Source organism: Myxine glutinosa, chromosome 3 (assembly GCF_964187855.1).
Source record: "Myxine glutinosa chromosome 3, kmMyxGlut1.1, whole genome shotgun sequence".
Lineage (NCBI taxonomy): Eukaryota > Metazoa > Chordata > Myxini > Myxiniformes > Myxinidae > Myxine > Myxine glutinosa.
The window spans coordinates 36,420,989-36,445,604 of NC_136263.1; the positions used below are offsets into that span (position 1 = coordinate 36,420,989).

Sequence of the window (24,616 nt, forward strand, 5' to 3'; positions counted from 1 at the left end):
GAGATGGCGATTGCGGTTTCGCGTAAGACACGCGCTGTGATTGGTCAATATTTTGGATAGGAAAAGCTAATTTTTTGTTCGTTTTTTCTCATTTTCTCTCTTTTGTGCAAGTTATATTCTTGACGAGTTTCACAAACTTACTGAAATATATTTATATACATCATGCTAGGATATTATGTAGTTGCAGCACGGTGGTCACAAAAGTGAAAGATTTTCGGGGTCAGCATGCAGTCTATATGTCCTGAACACGAGAGGGTATTCCTCCAATGGGGGGACAAATCCATGTCTTCTATTATAAACACCACTGGGGGCGTAGTGAACCAATTAAATTAATGATCAGGATTAAATAATTAAATTGATATATGAGGGAAAATATATTGATATATTGAGAGGGAGAGAGAGTGTGGGAGAGAGAGAGAGAGAGAGAGAGAGAGAGAGAGGGAGAGAGAGAGAGAGAGAGAGAGGGAGGGAGAGAGAGTGTGGGAGAGGGACAGAGCGTGTGGGAGAGGGAGAGAGAGTGTGTGGGAGAGAGTGAGAGTGTGTGTGTGGGAGAGGGAGAGGGAAAAAGAAAGAGAGAGTGTGGGAGAGGGAGAGGGAAAAAGAAAGAGAGAGTGTGGGAGAGGGAGAGAGAGAGCGAGAGAGTGTGGGAGAGGGAGAGCGAGAGAGTGTGGGAGAGGGAGAAAGAGTGTGGGAGAAAGAGAGAGAGTGTGGGAGAGGGAGAGAGAGTGTGGGAGAGGGAGAGAGAGTGTGGGAGAGGGAGAGAGAGTGTGGGAGAGGGAGAGAGAGTGTGGGAGAGGGAGAGAGAGTGTGGGAGAGGGAGAGAGAGTGTGGGAGAAGGAGAGAGAGTGTGGGAGAGGGAGAGAGAGTGTGGGAGAGGGAGAGAGAGTGTGGGAGAGGGTGAGAGAGTGTGGGAGAGGGTGAGAGAGTGTGGGAGAGGGAGAGAGAGTGTGGGAGAGGGAGAGAGAGTGTGGGAGAGGGAGAGAGAGTGTGGGAGAGGGAGAGCGAGAGAGTGTGGGAGAGGGAGATAGAGTGTGGGAGAAAGAGAGAGAGTGTGGGAGAGAGAGAGAGAAAAAAAAAAGAGAGTGGGAGAGGGAGAGAGAGTGTGGGAGAGGGAGAGAGAGAGAGAGAGAGAGAGAGAGAGAGAGAGAGAGACAGAGAGAGAGACACAGAGAGAGAGACACAGAGAGAGACACACACAGAGAGACACACACAGAGAGACACACAGAGAGAGACACACAGAGAGAGACGCACAGAGAGAGACGCACAGAGAGAGAGAGACACACAGAGAGACACAGAGAGAGACACACAGAGAGAGAGACACAGAGAGAGAGACACAGAGAGAGAGACACACAGAGACAGAGACACACAGAGACAGAGACAGAAAGAGAAAAAGGAGTAGAAGAGAGACAACTCAAGATGCTTTTAACTCGAGTTCTGGTTTGCAAAATCATTTTCAAAGGGCACATGACCTTTGACTTTTTCAATGTAAAATTGAATCAGGTCATCTTTGCATGACAATCCCTATGGGTGTCAAGTATGGTTGAAATCTCTTGAGTGGTTCGTAAGTTGTTGCAGTAACACAGGTTTTCAATGAAATGGCATGTGTTAGGCCTTTGACCTTTTGAACCCAAAATTTATTCATTCCAAAATTTATCTTCGTATTAGAGTCTATAGTTATGCCAAGTTTGATGGTCAAATTCCCTTCAGTGGTTCACCATTTATCCCGGTAATGAAAATCTGCTGCTATCGGTGAAAGATCACATGACCTTTGACCCCAAAGTCTCATCATTTCATTCCTGTGTCATAATACAACTTTGTACCAAGCTTGGTGAAACAAAATCCCCTCAGTTGTTTACAAGTTATCATGGTAATATCATCACGCACGTACACACGGAAGGACGACCCAAAAACATAATGTCTTTGGCAGCAGAGGCATAAAAACAAACTTGTGTGACGAAAGGTCAGGGAACTTGGCAATTCTTTAATTGGGAAATGCTACATTAGCCTTTAAGTTTTTGTGAGGAGAGGACTCCATGTAGGGCCTTGTTCATAGTTTGCCAATCCCTTGCATTTAGAGCAAGGTATCATAACTTTACCTTGACCTCATCATCTTCATCATTAACTTCGCAATTTTGAGGTGGGTATGCCAGTATACGTCGTCAATTATAAGGCTCAAAACCGATGAGCTGATCAAGCACTATGCTATTTGAGGGCCGAACCCCCAGATCTAGCAATCGCGCAAGAACGATGGGCACCAGTCATTGACAACCTCAGATTAGTGTTGCCACAATCACAATGTGGTGAACTGCCATATGTATGGGACACTGGGACAGCCCTTTGCTTCCTTTATTAGTCCCCTACCGGTGTACACCGGAGGGGACTATAGGTTTGCACTCCGTCTGTCATTCTGTCCGTCTGTCAGTCCGTCAGTCTGTCATTCTGTCCGTCAGTCCGTCACGCAAAGAACAGTTTTCCGGACTTTTTTCCTGAACTCTTAATGCTAAAGATTTCAAACTTGGTACATGGTTTCCTCATGATAAGTTACAGATCAAGTTCGAACTTCACGACGTTTCGATCATGTTTGACAAAGTTATGGCACTTTGAACTTTGGGAATTTCCCCAACAGTTTTCCGGACGACAGACTGCCGGTAGGGGACATGTATTGCAGCGCAATACTCAGCATGCTAGTTAGTCCCCTACCGGTGTACAGCGGAGGGGACTATAGGTTTGCACGCCATCCCTCCGTCCGTCAGTCCGTCACGCAAAGAACAGTTTTCCGGACTTTTTTTCTAAACGCTTAAGGCTAATGATTTCAAACTTGGCACATGGTTTCCTCATGATAAGCTACATGTCAAGTTCGAACTTCACGACGTTTCGATCATTTTAAACAAAGTTATGGCACTTTGAACTTTGGTAATTCTGATAATTCTGATGATCCTTAACTCAGTGCCATTTTAAGTTTTAATTTCCTTTAAAAACCAATTTCTCTGCAATAATAGGACCGATTGAGATAAAATTTTCACCATATGATGGACTCGGTCTGTAGAATATTTTAATGGTAATTATGACGTCACAGGTCACGTGGTTCGGTCGCCATATTGTTTTTCGTGAAAACACGAAAACCCCTTTTTCTCTGCAACGGCTGAACAGATCGAGGCCAAACTTTGCAGGCGGAATCGCATACCCATGACGAACAAAGAAGTCAGCGAGCATGACGTCATGCATCACATGGTTTCAGAGTTATGATGTTTTTAAGCATGAACCTTTAAAACCAAGCTCCTCCCTCATTTTTGATCCAATCGAGGGGAAACTTCACAGATCTGTTCAGCACTAAAATGTCCTTTTGGAATTTGCGATAGGGCACGTGGTTTGGCAGATATCGTTAATTAAACGAAAATATTTTAAAAAATGGATATGTCTTGTTTATTCTCGAGTTCTCCTCAAGCCGCACTGCGCGTCCTCAGCTTCGTCTCGCGAACGTCAACAGCGCGACACAGCACGCGCTTTCGGGAGGGGCGGAGCCAAGCCGAGCAACATATATATACACATCGATCATTGATCGTGAACCGGAAAATATAATAAATTACTGATGGTTTCAGAGTTATGACGTTTTTAAGCATGAACCTTCAAAACCGAGCCCCTCCCTCATTTTTGATCCAATCGAGGGGAAACTTCACAGATCTGTTCCGCATTTCAGTCTACTAAAATGTCCTTTTGGAATTTGCGATAGGGCACGTGGTTTGGCAGATATCGTTAATTAAACGAAAATATTTTTTTAAAATGGATATCTCTTGAATCGCTGGTACCTCAGACCGTGAGTTGGTAATTATATAATTCACACAGTGCAATACGTGCAGGCCGCTCCACGGAGCGACCATGCGGGATTGCGGGCTTATCAACGAGGCGAGGCGTGACACACGTGTCTCAGCATACCTCAGATCAAGTTTGAAAACCAGCATCAACCGTGCATAAATTTGCATATTCGATCATTTTTGACAAAGTTATGGCACTTTGAACTTTGGTAGGGGACATGTATTGCAGCGCAATACTCAGAATGCTTGTTTTTTAAAGAATGACTGCTCTAGAGTGGCTAAGGTTGGGAATGGTCCTCGGCTTCATCCCAATGTACATGGGTGGCCACAATCTCTCAATGGTGAAGAATCACTGAAAAAGTTATCGTATTCTGATCTTCACCAAAATCTTATGGATTAGTCCTTGTCACTCACCCAATCTCTCCACCAAATTTCGTCCGAATATGTCCACAACCTTTTGAGATAACGTGTTCACAGACAAAAAACAAACATAAGGGTGAAAACAATCCCTGCCCAACTTTTGTGGCGGAGGTTGGCACTCGATAGAGTGCACACCTCCACCAGGCTGAACAGTTTATGTTTTGTATCCCACTAATAGGCCGAATCTGTATAAGGACCTGAACCAAAATCGAATCGGCTTGTTCTTCTCACATACCCAACTCATCCACCAAGTTTCATCCAAATCCATCCTTAACATTTTGAGGTATCATGCTCACAGACAGACAAATACGGGTGATAACCGACCTTCGGTGGTGGAAGTAATCCCCACACTGGTCAGGTTGCTCATGTCATTGAAGACTTGTAGTCGGCACACTACATCGACACAATTTTGCTGGGCCAGTAGTGTGAATAAAAAACCCTCGCAGTTTATAAGTGATGCAATTCTTACAAAAACAGATCGTGGTTTTATTATTATTCATTGTTCAGCTGAAAGACATGTTAAACCCCCTTGTTTGATTAAGTCTTCCTGCCATGCGTCTTGTGACCTTGTGACCTTGTTGAAAAGTTCTCGTTCTGCGAACATGTCGGGCAATGCCATTATGCTTCTTTGAAGTTTTCGTCAGCGTGCGTCAGTGATCGTTTCTAAAACGATCCTCTTCGCCACTGCTAATCACTGTGGCTTTACACAAAAAATGAACTGTGTTCAAGGTTAAGATATGTCAAGTTTAGGAAACTTCCTGGTTGTAAAATTGACCCGTCTTACGGATAGGTTGAGGATTTCATTTGTCCGTCGGACAAAATTGAATGTCCCAGGCAGTCGGGCAAACGTTAATGTCAAGCCCTGGTGGCACCACCACTTCGTCACTTTTAGTGGAGCATTGGTTCTGGTGTAAGCTTTTGGGGGCAAGCTGCCAGGTGGGAGGTTTGTGGGGTTTTTTCGGGTGGAGGATTTCGTTCTCTCTTACGGGTTGAGTTCCTGGTTCTGTGATGCCTGCTATAGAAAGGTACTGTTAGAGTCGGTGTTCGCATAGGCTTGCCCCTAGTTTGCACTGTTAATGCCATCTTTGTTTGTCGGCATAACATAATGTTATTCTCTACAAAATTCACTAATGCCACTAATTATGACAGGTATAATCGATATCATGGATTATGATGCCAGGAATTTTTTTTTTTTAATTATACAGTCAAGCCCCATAAAGAATGGATATTCGTTTATTTAAATTGTCCACATAACGAATCTATGTGTTGACGGGACTTTTTAATTTTGTTTCATCCAATCCTCCCTGCTTGTCACAACAGGCTCGGAAAGCCAAGGCAGCGTACCACGCTCTTTCTCTTTGTCGCTCTGACTTACCCAATGTGGTCGTGGGTGAGGCCTGGGTTCCAGTTTCGGTTCTTCCTTGTCTCGATGAAGCTCTATCCAAAGCGACGGTGAGAATAAAACGTCGGGTGGGGACCCGGAATTATATACGTGATGTGGTGACGTGGTACAAAGGTCTTTTTATATTCGATTGGGGTCACTATACAATCATTTATTGAGGTGCTCGGTGCACCACATGAGATGTGATCTTGTAATAAGTTAAAAGAAAATTTCACTTATTGTACAAGTTTGTATTGTTTGTAGTTTTACAATTTTCTGTTTCTGCTTTACTTCCTGCCTTTGCCTTGTATCCTTTAAGTTTGATTGGTTTAAATTTTATTAACTCTGTCTCCTACGGTGGACGGAGGTTATGTTTTCACCTATGTTTGTCTGTTTGTTTGTCTGTTTGTGAGCAGGATATTTCAAAAAGTTATCGACAGATTCAGAAGAAACTTGGAGGACAGGTTGAGTGTTTGACAAGAACTAATTGATTTGATTTCAGTGAAGATCCAGATCCAGAGATCATAATTATTGTCTCTTCACCATTGAGAGATAGGGCCAAAACTGCTCTCCAAACTCTCCTCCTTTGGTATCCATGGAAATCTCCACGCATGGCTGGCGGACTTCCTCTCTGGTCGTAGTCAACGTGTGGCCCTGAATGGGTTTCTCTCATCTCCTCTTCCTGTTCAGGCTGGAGTTCCCCAAGGTAGTGTTCTGGGCCCTGTGCTTTTTCTGGTCTTCATCAATGATCTCTCTGACTCTCTTGAAAATCCTCTCTATCTCTTTGCTGACGACTCTACTCTCTGTCGCTCCATTCCTCATCCCTCAGATCGGCAGTCTGCAGCCTCCTCACTCTCTGCAGACCTGGACAAAATCACAGACTGGTCAAACAAGTGGAACATGTCTTTCAATCCTGACAAATCTCACACTCTTACAATGTCTCTCCGAAAGGACCGACTGGACAACCCTCCCATCCACTTTCTGAATAATCCTCTCCAAGAAGTTCTGTCGCTCAAGCTTTTGGGTCTCACTATCTGCCATGATCTTTCTTGGGAAAACCACATTTCCAAGCTGGCCTCCAAAGCCAGTCGCCGACTGGGCATCCTCCGTCGTGCGAAGTCCTTCCTTGGCACACCTGAGCTCCTCACCACATACAAGGCTTTCATCCGCAGCTCAATGGAATACTGTCCCCCCCTCTGGGCTGGTGCTCCTGCCTCACACCTTGCTCGGCTTCACGCTGTTGAGGCCAAAGCTTTCAGAATCATTGGAATCTCCTGCGATGTAGTCAACGCCGAGGGCCTTTCACTCACTCACCGCAGGCAGGTTGGTGGTCTTTCTGTCTTCTACCGACGCCTCTCCGGCCTTGCTCCCCCAGCTCTCTCTGTGCTCTGTCCCCCCAATATTCCTTCAGGTCGCACAAGATCTGCCTGCAACCCTCTTCTGGTTAAACTGCCAAAGTCTAGGCTCTCTGCTCACCTTCACTCTTTCATTCCCCTTTTCTCCCGCCTCTGGAACAAACTCCCCCACTCCCTTCAATCCAACTCCTCCCTCCAGGTCTTTAAAACAGCTGTTCACCACCATCTCTTATCTTCCCCCATCGAAAACCTTGATCTTTTCTACCCCCGGTAATTCACCCCAGAGTCCTTGCAGTGTTCATATGTTTTAATCCTCTCCCACCTCCCCCCAAGTCCTCCCGATATCCCTGCTCTCAAATGTTGTGTTTGTGTCCTTCCCCCTCTCTTTTGTGTCCTTCCCCTTCTCTTTTGTGTCCTTCCCCCTCTCTCCCCATCTTGTCTACCGCTCCCCTTGTTTTTTGTGTTTTGTGTGTTGGTTTGTCTTTTTGTGTGATTAATGTTAGCTCTTTCACGAGCCTCGATCTTGTATACAAAAAAAGAAAAAAAAACAAAAAAAACGAAAAAAAAAACGATATATAGCGAGATATCTCAAACAGTTGTGGACAGATTCTGGTATGTGTGTGTGTGTGTGTGTGTGTGTATGTGTGTGTGTGTGTGTGTGTGTGTGTGTGTGTGTGTGTGTGTGTGTGTGTGTGTGTGTGTGTGTGTGTGTGTGTGTGTGTGTGTTGTGTGTCAGTGTGTGTGTCAGTGTCAGTGTCACTCAGCTCCACTGTGAGCCTCAGATTATGTAAAACCTAGAACAATGTGACTGTGTTGCCAATATGCCTCCACATAGTCCCACAATCGGTAGATGCCATCACTCTGCATATGTATGGGGAGGGGATCACGTTTGTGAAGTTTAGTGTTGATCGGATAAGGTTCGTTTTTCTATCCAAGATGGCTGCCAAACCACATGACCTATGACATCATCATTTTCAAACTATATGCAACAGTGCTGTTGGATGATATTTGTAAAATTTTGCATCGATAGGGTAAGTGGTTTCAGAGATATAATTATTTATATCTGTCCTTCAATATATATTTTCCTTCAATCCAAAATGGCTGCCAAACCATGTGACCTATGATGTCATAAATTTAATATTTCAATACAAATGGGTCATAGATCATGTGCATGCAATTTCAGATTTTTAGGATAAGGAATTCGATTAAAACATTTTTGGCTGGTATACCACTTCACCTATGATGTCATCATTATCATGCTTTTGTTCCCCATTGGGAGTACTTGACAATGTGCCAAGTTTTAAATTTTTCCATTCAGCGGTTTCCGAGAAATAATTTTTTAATCATTTACTTTTATTCCAGGATGGCTGCCATACCACGTGACCTATGACATCACAATTATCATAAAAACATTCTGCATGGGTGTTACTCCTACCCTGAAAGTTTTGTCTCAATCGAACATATGGTTGCTGAGAAAAACGAGGTTTAGCCCGTACGAACGTACAGCCGTACGGACGGACAACCCGAAAACATAATGCCTCCGGCGACTTTGGCGGCGGAGGGATAAAAATCATGCTGACAAATCCTGAAGGCAGAAACAGTGCTTTGATAATTCTTGTGTTTATATCAATCTTTGCAAATCCATGTGACAGATTGCACATTGGCTCTCTTAAATTCCACCCTGTCCATGATAATACCCTGTGAAGATCTCCCTTATTATGCTTCCTTTTATAATGCCATGTCTCCAGCATTATTATGCTTCCTTTTATAATCATTCTTCTTCCTGCTTATCTTGTCTATCATTTAGGTTTTTCATGTTCTCTTTCACCGCCTACCCCCCACCCCTTTCACTCTCCAGGAATTCCTGCAGGAAAGAGCGACCTACTCCCATATTAATGCTCGATTTGAGGATCCGCCTTCTCTTCTCTCCACCAATCAATTCACATCTGCCTTCCAGAACATTATCAATGCTTATGGGGTGGCGTCTTACCGTGAACTGAATCCAGGTTAGAATCTAAGCTATGGATTTGAGGACATTTTATTTTACATTTTTAAATCAAAATTTCATCTGTTATTCATCACAGTTGAACTAGAGTCAGCCATCATTATGTTTATAACTACTGTTCTAATTTGTGTCACAAAACGATTATAGAAAGGACTGCTGTTGAAGTATCCATAGCAACTGAAACACAAGCATAGCCATGCACCTACAGTGACCCACATTGTCTTTTCCAAGTCTGAGGTTAGCATTGAATTCACAAACACCACCATGGGTGCAAGGACGGGTTATTTTAAGGGCAAAGTAAGGTTGGACTGCAACAGGAAATTGTGCTTGAGTTGTTGAAAAAAGGGCAGTGGGAAGTTGATTATTCATTAATTCAACGAAGTTGCATGGCTGGAGAGGCAGAAGTTGTACGTCAATAAAAATAGAATATGAAGATAAAATATCACCATTAAAGGTGGGGAGAGGTACGGCGTGGCGAGGAGGTACGAGTATGGGGAAAGGAGGGAGAAAACGCAGAGAGGCACGTTGACCAGACTCGACATCATCTTCTGCCAGGCTAGCAAGGCCACATTCTTTCTTTGGAGATGAGCAATGATGCAGACCAGCAGATAATGAAACTACAAATGGGAACCCTGACTTGTTGGGCCTTTTATTGAAAAGGGTTTGAACTTTATCATCAAACCTTTTTGTGTGTTGATTGATTGCTTGTTTGTGTAGTTAATAGATGTACTGCTTGAATAATAAATGCACAAATAAGGAAGGCATCCTCCATCACATCACTGAACCTTATGTTGAAGGCTCCAGCCACAGACTATAATATAGTCCTCATTGAGGCTAGGCCTTAAATAAAATAACTGCATTGATAGAAAAGTGAAGAAAGAGAGAATAGTCTGCGTTTTTGAGGAAGTAAAAATTCTGCTTTTTGAAAAGGGGAAGATCATAAATAGTTTGGAAAGACATGGGAAGGTAAAGATTTCCATTTCCATATTGGCCACACAATAATCATGCGATGTAGTGGCTTGTCGAGTATTCCGGGGTCTTGCTAATGGCAGAGGTACACAAGCAGCAAGTTCTTGGAAGCAGAAACCGAAGTAATGTCTGTAGAAAAGAGAAAGAGATCCAACTTTGCAGCGTAATTCGAGCGGGTCAAGTTTTGAGGTCAGATTGGGATTGGATAAGTCGGATTACTTTGGATTCAATTCTGTCCAATAAGTATGTGGAAGTAGAACCTCCCCAGATGTGAGAGCAGCCTCTATACAAGGACGAATAAATCCTTTATATAGTTGAAGCAACTGTTGAGAGGAGAAGAATCTTTGACATCTGAACAGGACTCCTAGTTATTTTGAGGCAGACTTAGCTATTTGTGTATTGTGTGGATTCCAGGATAAATTTGATTTTAGGGTAATACCTAGTAGGTTTATTGTATCACATGGTACAATTATAGATTGTACCAGTTCACTGGTAATTCCCTGCTTGTCGTTAAAGGCGGCAAAAAGGGTTAGCGTCAGGAAGGGCATCCGGCCGTAAAACATTGCTTCAAAAAGGGGACCGAAAAACAACAACAACCACAGTTCCCGAAAAAGGCCAACCCCCGCTTGCGGGGAAAAATGGCCTCTAAAGGTGGTTTTTTTTTTTTTTTTTATGGTGTAATTGTGGAGCTTTCAAAGGAGATTAGAGAGTTGAGAGGAGTTTTAGAGTTTTGAAATTTGAATCAGCATTGCACCAACTTGAGAATCAGTAGAAATGCTTCACTGATTTAGTCATTCATGAATGAGCACATATGAATAAATGGCTGTGGATGACAAATTATGTACATCTGATTCCTTCCTTATTTTCATCATGGCTATAACCACGATGGGGCAGGTAGGATGGCCGAGAGGTAGATACACTCACCTCTAAGCTGTTTATCCTGGGTTTGAATCTCGGCCCAGCTATAAACTGTCATCTCGGTGTTTCACAGGCAGGGTGTTTCATCAATGTGTGTGCCGTCCTTCGTATGTACGTCAAACTGGGCGTCCCTTCGGTTGACATTAGTTGATGGGCATTAAAGATTCCACGGTGTCCTTCGTGAAGAGTAGGCGAGTTATCGCTGCACCCCGAACAAATTACAAATTCCTGCCCTATCTCCTGCTGGGAAGGCAATGTCAAACTACCCACTACCCAGTTTATAACCCTTGCCAAGAAACTGCATCGGCAGCACCAACGCTCGGCAACAGATTATGGTACATCAGAATGAAAATCAGAATACAGTAACTTCAATATAGGCCTTGTGTTATTTGTAGTCATCACCATTGTTAATCGTTGGGAATGTTTGATTTTGTGCATCCTCATTATCTTCCTCTAATTCCATTTCCGTTTCCCAGCTCCCTTTACCATAGTGACTTTCCCGTTTCTATTTGCCGTCATGTTTGGAGATTTTGGACACGGAGTGTTGATGGTTGCTTTCGCTTTGGCTCTGCTCTACGCAGGAAAGTCTGAAAGTGTCCGACATTCCACGAATGAGGTTTGTTTGTACATCATCGTGTGCTTGGATTTTTACATTTTGTCAATCGTGTGGAAATGTTACCATTCCCAAATCTACTTTCACCGCTCACCATCACTCCTTTGTCCCCCTTTTTCCTCACTTGTGGAGTTTCTCCCCACATCCTTATAATGCTGCGCTCTTCCTTCCAATTATTCAAGATTGTGAACCACCACCATCTCTTGTTTGCTCCCATGTTTAACGATGTTTTTTTTTTAATCTCGGACCTTTCCCCTCTATCCGCCTGCATCTTTTTCTGTTGACATTTATTTTGTTGGTTGTCCCTGTTTGTGCCCTTCTTTGACCTCCTTTTCGTAGTCTGCCTGTCTTTTATTGTTGTCCTGTCTGTTTTTCTGTGTCCCATGACCACCTGTTTCCATCTGCCTTGATGTCAGTGCATTAGGCACCATTGATCGCGTAGCTCTTCCTTGATTCTTTGTCTATGAAACGAACTTATTTTGACTATAAAGGTTCCAAAACGCACCTGTTATTCTCCCATTATGTTTTAGATCCTGAGCATGATTTACGGTGGTCGTTTCGTCCTGCTTCTCATGGGCTTGTTTTCGATCTATACTGGGCTCATCTACAATGAATGCTTCTCCCACCCGGTCGTGATTTTCCCTTCCTCCTGGAATGTATCAGCCATGAGCATGTGGAGGTCAGTACAATGAGAACGGGAGAGAGCTACCAAACTGGAGAGGTAGTATACTACAAAGTACTAGTGAGGGCAACAGTTTAATACCACCATGTATTTCTCCCTTTATTACTTTGGTTTTCCTCATTACCCATTTCTTGCTCTGCTTTTCCAGCCAAAACCTCAATCCCAACAGTCATCTGACCCTCGATCCCACAGTGTCTGGGGTTTTCAATGGTCCGTATCCCTTTGGAATTGACCCTGTAAGTTGGCATGTTTTGTCTTTCCATCTGAGCACTTCATTCACAAAGCTGCATGGGTGTTTTTTCTGATTTCATTGAAATGAAAGTCATGATTTTGGATGTAAAACCTTTTGAAAGGGGATAAAGGTTTTGACTCCACCTCATATTAATGGGGTGGTTAATGCGAGACGAGAAAGACATTTTTGTCCCCTGTTAAGTTTTGGGTGAGGGAGAATTGATAGAGAAAAGTACTTGCCTATGTAATCTTCTGAGTTAACAGGTGGTATAAACTGTTTGCTAAGCTCTCACGTCTGTTTACAGATATGGAGTATGGCGACGAACAAGCTGAACTTTTTGAACTCATACAAAATGAAAATGTCAATTCTCATTGGAATCCCCCACATGGGATTTGGACTTTTCCTGTCTCTCCTTAACCAGCTGTGAGTCTGCAAACCGGTCTTCATCTTCATTCCACCTGCAATCTGTCTATCCATCTCCACACTGTCTCCGAGAAATGAGTGTTCTCGACCAGACGACAAATTGATGACTAAATTTATGACTAAATCTGTGACTCAAAGCCCAATTCTAAGACTCGTCTGCAGACCCCATTCTAAGATATGGCTACAGGCCCCATTCTAAAACACGTCTGCAGTCCCCATTCAAAGACACGTCTGCAGGCCCAATTCTAAGACACGTCTGCAGGCCCCATTCTAAGACACATCTGCAGGCCCCATTTGAACGTACTTCTACAGTCCCCATTCTAAGATACGTCTGCAGGCCCAATTCTAAGGCATGTCTGCAGGCCCCATTCTAAGACACTTCTGCAGTCCCCATTCGAAGAAACCTCTTCATTACCCCTGAATAAAAAAACATTTCTCCTTTCTCTCACAAACTTTTCATCACTTACAAGTATCCTTTGATTTATCCTTTTTAATGTCCAGCTTTCTGTAATATTCATCTACCCTTCTAAAGAATGTGTCATTTATCACATCCTAAAAACACCATCTGATGTCCAATATGAAGCATATGTGCAAGCCCACGAAGGTGCAAGAGCAGTGTCATTTTTGGCCCTGCCTCTGGGGCGGGGTCAAAAGGTCAAACACCAAAAAATGTAATTACGGGCACATTTTAAAACATTTTGTCATGAAACTTTGTACAGTATATGCAATCAACATTGGGGGATGCATGATATATGGAACGAGTTTTTGGATTTGACCCCCATGCCCCAGGGGACTTTTGGCCCGTTCATGCCCCGGGGGCGGGACTTATGGTAACAGGGTTCAAAACCAGATTTGTTTTTCCTCAAAATTTGATATTGGGTCATTCCTGGTGGAAGCTTTTGCCATTGTTTAACTTTGCTCTCGGTGGGAAGTGGGGGATTTGCGATGTCGTGCCCTCGACTTCGCACTTCTCTATATTTATTAAACTAATGAATACCTTTGTGTTCTTAATAGCGAAAGGTGCAAAAATGTTTATGTACGTTCATCACCCTGTTTGTAAATGTGTGGATTGTACGGTGAAAAAGAACATTGTATCTCCTTTATAAGCTGCAGTATTTCATATCCGGACAACTTGTGCTTCTTTGCAAGAACCATTTTAATTATGTTCGGTTGTACTAGTATTTATTCACAAGTAAATTCTTGATGAACCTCCCTGAGGGGAGAACACCGATGGCTATGCAATTTACCCATTGAAGCAGACCGTACGGTTATCCTGATCGGTGTCTTGGAAATATATTCTATTCGCGAAAAAGCTGTCCTCACAGACTGGATAATTCCCCCCGAATTTGTGTATTTTAGTGTGTCTTCAATAGCAGCAAATAAAATGGTTGACTTCAACATTCTGAGAAATGATTAGTGCAGATTTGTCATTTAAGAAGGACACACTTCATGTTGTGTAACCATCGCTTTTCTACTTTTCCCGTTCCCTTCTCTTGTCTGTCTTGTGTGCAGGCATTTCCACCACTGGCTGGATATTTGGTGTGTTGTTTTACCCCAGCTACTCTTTCTCTTTTCCTTATTTGGCTACCTGTGCTTGATAGTTGTCTTCAAGTGGGTATTCTGGCTACCAGCCAATTCCCAAAATGCACCCAGCCTCCTCCTCGGTTACATTCATCTCTTCATGTTTCAGGGAGACAAACAATTGTACAGTACGCAGGTAATTACCTTTTTGTACACCGCTCCTTTCCTATTCCATCTCCAGGCGCTGTATGACGTCATTGCCGGGCGCACCAAAAGGGAATATACTCGGTTTTCACTCCGGTTTCTTGTTTTCTTTCTTTCTTATTTGCTTGTCCGGGCAATATCTCAGCCATCCTTTGGGCTAGGAAGCTGAAATTTGGGCACAATAATGAGCACATGCTTTGGCAAAAAAAAATTTTTTTTTAATGTGCCCGTAATTGCAATTATATATATAGATATATTTTTTGATTAATCGTATAAATGATTAGTTATTTAACAGTTACCGATTAATTAAGTACCAGTACGTATTTATTTCCTTTCTCTTCTGGCAATATCTCAGGCACCTTTTGAGCTAGGAAGCTGATATTTGGACATGACAATGACCAAGTGATTTGGCTATAAAGGATATTTTTTATTTTTTGATTAATCAAGTAATCAATTCGTTAATTATTTTTTTCGATTGTTTAATTAATTTTCAAAAAGTTACAGCTTCGGGTGAAAAAGTTAGTTAGGTATGCTATTAGCCAATTGATTAGGAAATTAATTGCTTTACGATTATTATTTGTTTATTTTAATGACGCAATCAATTAATTATTGTACACCTCTCCGTCCCAATACCGTCTCTATGTGTCGCGCGCTGGAGGATATGTTCTTTATTTATTTGGCATGGGGGTGGTGTACTTTGAATGTATTGCTACTTGTCTTACTCTTATTATCCCAATGCTTTTTGAAAAGAACGGGGGATATTGTAATCGGCTCCATCTTTCCCTCCACTGTGCTATCTCCTCGTAAACTGTTGGGAAGAAATTCATAAAACTTGATTGTTATGATCACCACATGGCAAGAAGGTGTAAGAACAGTGTCATTTTTGGCCCCAACCCGAGGGCGGTCTAATACCGAAAAATGCAATTACTGGCACATTTCTAAATATGTTGCAATGAAACTTTGCATATGTAATCAACATTTGGGGGTGCATGAAATATGTAATGATTTTTTGGTTTTACCCCCAGTGGCATCAAAGGGATCAAAATGGGGAAAAAATGTTTTAAATGTTTAATGTTCATCCCCCTCCTTTCCTTGTCTTTGTCCCCAGATACAAACAGAGAGGGGTTTGGCAGCCCTTGGTTATGTATGTGTCCCTTGGTTACTATTCTCTAAACCTATTGCCATGTACATATCTCATCATCGGAGGAAACGGAGGGTAAGTACTGACTATTGGGAAGGCTCTGTTTCTGTTTGCCTTCTTCCTATGGTCTCCTTACTCTTATCTTTCCGTCTCCATTTTGAGCTCCTCCTTCAACATGGGTGGTTAATCCATTTGTGGTCATTAACGCAGGTCTTCTTTTCTTTCAATAAAGTCTATAAAATATCTCGCTTAAACTCCAAATTACAACCATGTCAAAGAATGAAGGCGTAGAACGAATTTCTGAGCATTGATGCAAGAAAATGTACTACGTAAATAGAGAATGTTTGGCCGTTTAAATCACCGTAATGCAATTGACTTGTTAAGACAGATACATTAGTGAGACAGTTTGATAAAATAAGAGAATAAATATATATATATAGGAATTTTTTTTATTTTCTATCTTTTTGCATAATTATCTATAATATAAAAGGAGCTGAGTTTCTCTGTAATGCTTTACTCCAAAGGGTTCCTGCTGTCGTGGAATAATAAAAATAGTACCAGTACCGTAGGAAAGGTAATAATCTATTTACTTGTTTGGAAAGTTAGTAATCGATTTTCTTCCAACAAAAATTTGTTTGTTTACTCACATGTTTGTTTGTCTTAAAAGCCGCTTTCTGACTTTGAAGAAGAAGACGCACTAACAGTATCTTCACGCAGCAGTTCGAACGAAACATTTATTATTCCACCAAAGCAGAAACCCTTTAGAAGGACACGGAAGGAGCAAACAAAATTATCTTCAGGTATAGTAATATTTCTCAAAGCAATGTAAAAATATTGTTACAGACGCGGTTTTAGATGTTAGTTTACCGAGCGGTTTGGTATTACCGCGTCCGCACAGTTACTCCCCGATTAGAACCCTATCCCGCCCGATTCCACTCGACGTTGACCAAGTCGCGCTATGCTAAATCAATGAAGGAAAGGACACAACGGCTGGGATAAATGCAACGACACAAGGGGTACAGTTCTCAAGACCTCCGGAGGAGGATATAATATTGGTGATGCAGAAACGGGTAGATTACACGGTAAGAGGTAAAGCACAGAAAGATGGGCACTTAGACACAGTCTTATCTTATCCCCGACAGACCACAGACAAACGGGACAAGACTGACTTACACAGGGATTGATGGCAAGGAAGGGCAGGCAGTCGATAGCACAAGGTGCACCTTGGCTCAGGGGCAGAATCGACCCGGTCCGGTCCAGAGATGCGGGGAGGTATTGTCGCGCTCGGAGGTGGCGTCCTTTTCTCTCCAAGCTGAGGCGCATCTGACGTCACCTCCCTCTCCCTGCGCATGCCCAGCGGGGAGTGACACGCCCTCGGCCCGTTGTCTCCGCCCCAGATGGAATCGGTCCGCCGCCTCCATTGGGTGCGGGGGGTTACCGGGCTCCGCCCTTGACGAGGAGCTGACAGCGAGCCCCTGCGTGGTAACCCCGTCGGAGCACATGTTCAATGGCGGCTAACCAAGCCGGAGTGAGGACGCACACTCCCCGCGCCGCCGCCGCTGTTGTTGTTGTTGTTGTTGTTGTACCATGAGGAAGAGCTGCGGGGAGGTATTTGGAGGTCCTAAACTTTCTAACAGTGCCATACAATCACATTCTGGTGCAACGAAGAGTCAGAATTAATGGAAACGAGTCCTTAACTGACATAGACTAAGAATAACTAGCAAGATGTCCTATAGTTGTCTACGTGAGATGCGGTGGACCTGGATGCGACATTTAATGGGGGAAAAAGGGGGAGGTCGGGTCTACAGAGTGTTGTTTACAGAAAATGGGACTAGGGAATGGGGGATTGGGGATAGTTGGGAAGTATTGGGGAAATAGGGGAATATTTACAAGCGGATATGGATGGATCCAAATCCCATATCCGCAACAATATATTCAAGTACATGTAAAGAGCACACAAACAACAACAACCACATACGCGCCAACAACAATTATGTTTTTTTAAAGATTTGTTTTGACATGCTCATTGACACTCACAGATAGATATGCAATACGTTTGTGAAAGACTCGTTCAACGTGCTCTCTTTTAATTAAACCTGTGGGCAAAGTGACAAGAGGCATGCCTCGTATTATATTATCAAAGGTAATCTCAAATAATATTCTCTTAACGAGAGTCTATTGTATTCGCTGTTGATATATGGATTTTCAGGGGAACAACAAAACCCTGTGTAAAGTTAAGGTTATATGCAGTGTGCTCCATATAATGAGGTACTCCTTAGCAGAAAGCAATGTAAAAAACTCACAAGAGGAAACTCACAAGAGGAAATTCACAAGAGGAAGCTCACAAGAGCTCTCACAAAGCTCACAAGAGGAAATGAATGGCAGAAACACATCACATGGCAATGGAATAACATCAAGGATGATTCAGCGTCATCTCTCCCCCTCCGAATTAAAGCAATCTTTAGCAGGACCTAATGTCATGCTAATGAGGTAATTGGGCAATGAAACTATGGTGAGATTAACTCTGCTCTCCTTGACCTGAGGATTGGTAGGGAGGGTTAAGAATTCAACTTTTCCTTCCAACCTGAATGATTTTTCTTTACATTTATACCACTGAAATATTTCCAACTTAATTATAAGAGCATACAAGGAAGCTCATGCAAAGAAAGAATATATATATATATATATATATATATATATATATATATATTTATTTATATATATATATATATATATATATATATATATATATATATATACACACACACACGCACATAGATACACACACACACACACACACACACGCATATATATATATATATATATATATAAAACAGTTACAGCACAGCAAAAATCATGCCGGGTCGTAAGGGTTAAGCACACGCTGCTGTTTAGATTCATGAAAATCCAAGTGTACGGCCGCCCCGGGCCTGACCTTCGCTGCGGGTGTGACGCGTCACGTGACGTCCATGCAGGTAACGCACGTCTTGCGTCATTCATTCCCTGCGCACTTTGGACTGGTATCATCAGATTATCATGCATGCTTGCAGCATAAAAACCTCAATTGGATTGGTTTTCACATCAACGGCACGTTAACAACCAATAAGACATCAATTGTAACAAGAAGAATAATTGTGTAGATTGTGCAGGTTATAATACAAGAGAGTCAGACGTGATGAAGGAAGGTCAGTGTTCGGGGGGTTTTTTTTCTTTTGAATTCATTGAATAAAAATATAATCAATCAAAGCTTCTACAAATGTGGACCTTTGTAATTTGAGGGAGGGGGGTAGAGTACCGCACCCATCGGCATGGTGTAAACATCAGGGCACATCGGTAGCTTAAATCCCGATACCGATGGGTTTTTTTAAGGCCGAATATCAGCTGATACATCGCTTAAACCTATGTGTAGGTCGGGCTCTACTAATTTGAATATCACTTTTGATAACTTAGTGTAAATTTGATGATAATGTATGACGAATGTGCCGTTGTTTAGACATTGGGTGTTTTCTTCATCTTTTTTTGTTTTTCATCACCCTCCCCTGCCCTCCAGTCTCTAATGAGCCTGCAAGCTGACGACTCTCCTCTTTTGACGGAGTTTAGTGATGGATTCGATGATGACCCGGATAAGATTGAAGTAAGACTGCTCGTTTCCTGAGTTATCCCCCCTATTTTATTTTTTAATTTTTCTTCTGGCCACTCTCATGTTTCATTGGATTCTTTGTCAAATACTGTTTTGTGCAGATTTAACACTATCTTTTATTTTCAGCAGGTGAGCTTTGCTCTCGCATTTTCTTGCTTCGGCACGGTCGTGTCAAATGTATACATCCTGTACATTCAGTAGCAAATGATTTGAATTCTGTGCCTATGACATCATGTTTTGTCAGTAACGTTTGTGCACCAAACTCGATTGACTCCTTGATGACAAACTCTGCTTGTCTTGTTTCAAATTCTGCCCAGAGATGATGAGAGGCAGGAATTGAAGTTTATTCACAGTGCATTTTGTGCGGACTCTGATATCCTCTTTTGTGAAAGCTCCTCGTCATTAATATTTGCTGGAGGAAGTTGATAATGTCGCAAATGCACGTTAGCATCATGTATCCAAATTGTTCGGCGATGTACAACACTAGCAGGGTGAGTTTGGAGAGAAGTTTGAATGATGGTGTTGGGTGAGGTGCTTTGCACATATGATCATTTCAATCACTGAATAGTACGTGTTGGCACAATCCACGAATCGTGCTAGAAACAAGGGATGTTTTGTTTATGTTGAGTTTGGCATCCAACAGACGACAAATCAGTCACCATTTTACTGCTCCGATATCGTCTCGCAATTCACTTTAGCTTGAGGAAGAGAAAGGAAGGAAGTTGCCTGGGCCTACACCTGCCGTCACATGGTGCAATTAACGAAATCCGCAGACTTTTTGTGAGGAGTGTTTTCACACAATGTACTCCAGAGCAATATCTTTATAATTATAATCTGCAATCAGTAGTGTCATGAAAGTCGATGATGCGGAGGTAACCCACTTACCTTTGAGCTGTCGAGTCTGGGTTTGATTCTCAACCCAACTATAATATAAGCCAGCTGGCTGTGTGTGGGTACCTCTCTCACCAGCCATGGTTCCTGAGCAAAGGACATCTGCAACCAACTGAGACTGACACAATCTGTCAATTTCCCTACCCGGATCTCAGTCAACGGAGCATCTTCACTTCTCGACTTGGTTATGACAAACTTCCCTGCAAATGTCTGCTGCTCTTCTTCTGCTCCAATCGGTTCATCTGACCATATACTTGTTAAAGAGGATATCTCTCTGGCCATTCTCAGAGAGCCTCTTCAGCGTCGACGAGTCTGGCGTTTCACTCAGGCCGACTGGCACGGCATTCAAGCAGCCATCAATCATCTGGACTGGTCTCCCATCTCTACTGCCTCTGACATCAACTCATCCTGTGAATTCTTCCAAATTAAATTGCTCTCTCTCTCATGCACAGATTTATCCCATCTCATCTTCAGTTGTCATACCCTTCCTCCCGTCCATGGTACACTGAATCTTGTGGTGAGGCAGTTGCCCTGAAACAAGTTGCCTTCGCCTCCTGGAAGGCAAATCTAACGGAAGGCAATCTAATTTCCTTTCACAAAACCCGGAACAATTGTGTCCACCCTCAGAAGAGCCAGGAAACAATATATCTCGACTCTCCAGAATGAACACTCAAACCTGTCTCCCTCTTCCAAATCCTGGTGGTGTCTGGTCAAATCTGTTTCTGGTGTTTGTTCGCCTTCCATCCCCTCCCTTCCCTCAAATGGCTGCACAGCTGACTCCGCACGTGAAAAAGCTAAATGCCTCAACTCTGTGTTTGCCTCAAAATCTTGTGTCCCAAACCCGTCTCTCTCTGTACCCACCGTACCCAGTCGTACCCAGCTGCTCCTGGACTCTGTGTGCTTCTCTCCTGACATGGTGGTGAAGTTTCTGTCAATCCTCAACTCTGATTCTGCAACTGGACCAGATGGCATCAGCCCACGGGTCCTAAAATCCTGCTCTGCCGCTCTTTCACACCCTCTCTTTTGCTCAAGATCATCTGCCATCACGTTGGAAATCAGCCAACATTACTGCTTTACACAAAAATGGTGCAAAAACAGATCCTTAAAACTACAGACCAATCAGCCTGCTCCCAATTATCAGCAAAGTAATGAAATCCATCATTGCTTCGGATATCAAATCCTTCCTCTTCTGCAATGGCTTGATCTCCGATCATCAATTTGGTTTCAGACCAGGTCACTCTACTCTAGACATGCTGCTTCTGCTGTCTCAACAATGGATGGAGGCCCTCAATGTCAAACAGGAAATTAGAGCTGTCTCCCTTGACATATCACATGCCTTCGATACGGTCTGGCACCCCGCTCTGCTCACCAAACTCTCCTCCTATGGTATCCATGGACATCTCTACGCATGGCTTGCGCACTTCCTCTCTGGTCATAGGCAACGTGTGGCTCTGAATGGATTTCTCTCATCTCCCCTTCCTGTTCAGGCTGGAGTTACCCAAGGCAGTGTTCTGGGCCCTGTGCTTTTTCTGGTCTTCATCAATGATCTCTCCGACTCTCTGGAAAATCCTCTCTATCTCTTTGCTGATGACTCTACTCTCTGCCGCTCCATTCCTCATCCCTCAGATCGGCAGTCTGCAGCCTCCTAACTCTCTGCAGACCTGGGCAAAATCACAGACTGGTTAAACCAGTGGAACATGTCTTTCAATCCTGACAGATCTCACACTCTCACTATGTCTCTACGAAAAGACCGTCTGGACAACCCTCCCTTCTACTTTCTGAACAATCCTCTCCAAGAAGTTCTGTCACTCAAGCTTTGGGTCTCACTATCTGCCATGATCTTTCCTGGGAAAACCACATTTCCAAGCTGGCCTCCAAAGCCAGTCGCCGACTGGGCATCCTCCGTCGTGCGAAGTCCTTCCTTGGCACACCTGAGCTCCTCACCACATACAAGGCTTTCATCCACAGCTCAATGGAATACTGTTCTCCCCTCTTGGCTGGTGCTCCTGCCTCACACCTAGCTCGGCTTCACGCAGTTGAAACCAAAGTTTTCCGAATCATTGGAATCTCCCACGATGAAGCTAACTCCGAGGGCCTTTCACTCACTCACCTCAGGCAGGTTGGTGGTTTTTCTGTCTTCTACCGACTCCTCTCCGGCCTGGCTCCCCCAGCTCTGTCTGTGTTCTGTTCCTACCAAACGCACAAGGTCTGCCAGCAACCCTCTTATGATGAAACTGCCAAAATCAAGACTCTCTGCTCACCTTCACTCTTTCGTTCCTCTTTTCTCCCGCCTCTGGAACAAACTCCCCCACTCTCTTCAATCCCACTCCTCTGTCCAGGTCTTCAAAACAGCTGTTCACCACCATCTCTTATCTTCCCCCATCCAAAACCTTGATATTTTCTACCCCCGTTAATTCACCCCAGATCCACTTTTTTGAAATACCGACTTTTTCCTGGAAGTCCGAGCAGTGTCCATTCGTTTTACACCTCTCCCCCCTCCCCACCCCCCAACCCCTCCAACCCCTTCCCATGCCCCCTTCGCCCAAGCCCTCACCCTCCCACAGATGTCCTGATGGCCCTGTTCTCTACTGTTGTACTTGTGTGCTTGCCTTTCTCTCCCCATCTTGTCTCCCGCTCCCTTTATCATATGTTTTATGTTTTGTTTTTATGTGATTAATGTTCGCTCTTACACGAGCCTCGATCTTGTACACACAAAAAAAAGAAACTGTCCGATTGGTGCATCACAGGAAGGGCGTTGCATCGCTAAGTGTGTCGTCCGTTAAGCATTAAGCTGGGTGTCCCATCTGTCAGTACTAGTCGGAAGACGTTAACGACCCAACCGTCCTCTCTCTTTTTACGCAATCTATGGCTTTTACGCGATAGTGGAGTTACCACATAAACACCTGCATGTACAGACGGACATACACGACACGACACGACACAAGACTGTTAGACAAGACAAACACAGCCACAGAGCTTGGGGGAAGTGCTGTTAATTTCCAGGATACTCTAGGTATCAATGACGTCACAATAATGGTGCCACTTTTCTCAATGCAAACAGCGGGCATTTTCTCAGGAGGAATTTCTTTCTCCCCTTGAATCACAATCTATGGGGATTCTCTGTGCTCTTAAACTTGAAAATGCTGAACATCAAACAAGGAAGCAGTATGTACCATTTTTAAAGCCTTTGGTATAACTCGGCCGGGGTTTTAACTCCCGAGCTCCCAGACTCGGAGAGGACGCTCTATTACATCACCGAGTGTAAAGGGTTTTGTAAGCGTCAGTGAGCTATCACCAGCATCCTGAACACATTACAAATTCCTCCTTTGTTTTATTCTATGTGGTGAAGGGTTGAGTTTTATTACATTTGAAGTTTATAATTTACTCATATTTTATTTCTTCCTCGTCTTACTTCTCCATTTTTTTTTCTTTTCTAACCATAAGTTTCTCCTCCATGTCCCTATCGTTAATCCCACGCCCCACTAGTTTGATTTTGCAGACGAGTTCATGCTCCAGGCCATTCACACCATAGAGTTCTGCTTGGGCTGCATCTCCAACACTGCGAGCTACCTCCGGCTGTGGGCGCTCAGCCTGGCACATGCAGGTGAACTCCATGAGAATAAAGATGTCTTATTTGTTGGATTTATTTTGCCATGAACCTGGTTTGCATGATTCATTTGAGCACAAAGTAATCATGCAAATCACTAAAATGATTGACAGCTCCTGTGCCGTGCCAACCTGGCAGATCCTAGAGTGTGCTTGTTTGTTTGCTTCAAATCTGCTGTGCAAAATGATTTTCACACGAGGAAGGTTAACGTCACAATAAAAGCTTTCAATTCCTAATCAAATTAATATAATGACATTAAATATAGCCACGTCAAGTGAGCTGAGCAAGTACCATGATGTGTGACGCACATGTGGGACAGAGAAGTTCTAACGTAAATCCATCAAATAAATACTACACTATTCCTCATCCATGTACATGTATTTATGATTGGTCACCCAACTTTTTATATATTCTCTAATCTTCTTCTTTTTTTTAAAGTGTTTTTGCGGATCCTGCCTTGAGCCCTCTTGCTACATCAGCATTGACAACTAGAACGGCTCTCGGTAGAATGCATATCTCTGCCAGGCTGAACAGTTTCCGTTTTGTATCCCACTGATAGGCCGGACCTGAACCAAAATATAATTGGCTTATCCTTGTTATCTGCCCAACTCATCCACCAAGTTTTGTCCTTAACCTTTTTTAATAGTTTTTTTGTCCTTAACGTTTTAAAGTTAATATATCGTTTTTGGACCAGCCTGGTGTTGGCTTAGCGGTTAGGGTGCCAGCTTGGGATCCTCGGATCCTGGGTTCGAATCCTGGTTGATCGCTGAATTAACGCCGGGGGGGAGGGTTGGGGGGTTGA

The 24,616-nt window shown here is 43.3% G+C and overlaps 1 protein-coding gene across 3 annotated transcripts in view; it reads left to right on the forward strand.

The window, feature by feature from the left end:
- LOC137423682 (V-type proton ATPase 116 kDa subunit a 1) overlaps positions 1-24,616 on the forward strand; it is a 92,209-nt gene that overhangs the window by 62,900 nt on the left and 4,693 nt on the right. For all 3 annotated transcript variants that reach the window (XM_068111090.2, XM_068111089.2, XM_078773879.1), the window contains exons 11-20: positions 5,553-5,684; positions 8,827-8,974; positions 11,337-11,476; positions 12,004-12,152; positions 12,304-12,391; positions 12,692-12,810; positions 14,323-14,527; positions 15,644-15,751; positions 19,227-19,310; positions 23,694-23,811. In XM_068111090.2, coding sequence (XP_067967191.2) covers positions 5,553-5,684; positions 8,827-8,974; positions 11,337-11,476; positions 12,004-12,152; positions 12,304-12,391; positions 12,692-12,810; positions 14,323-14,527; positions 15,644-15,751; positions 19,227-19,310; positions 23,694-23,811 — 1,291 coding nt within the window. The remainder of the gene's footprint in view (positions 1-5,552; positions 5,685-8,826; positions 8,975-11,336; positions 11,477-12,003; positions 12,153-12,303; positions 12,392-12,691; positions 12,811-14,322; positions 14,528-15,643; positions 15,752-19,226; positions 19,311-23,693; positions 23,812-24,616) is intronic.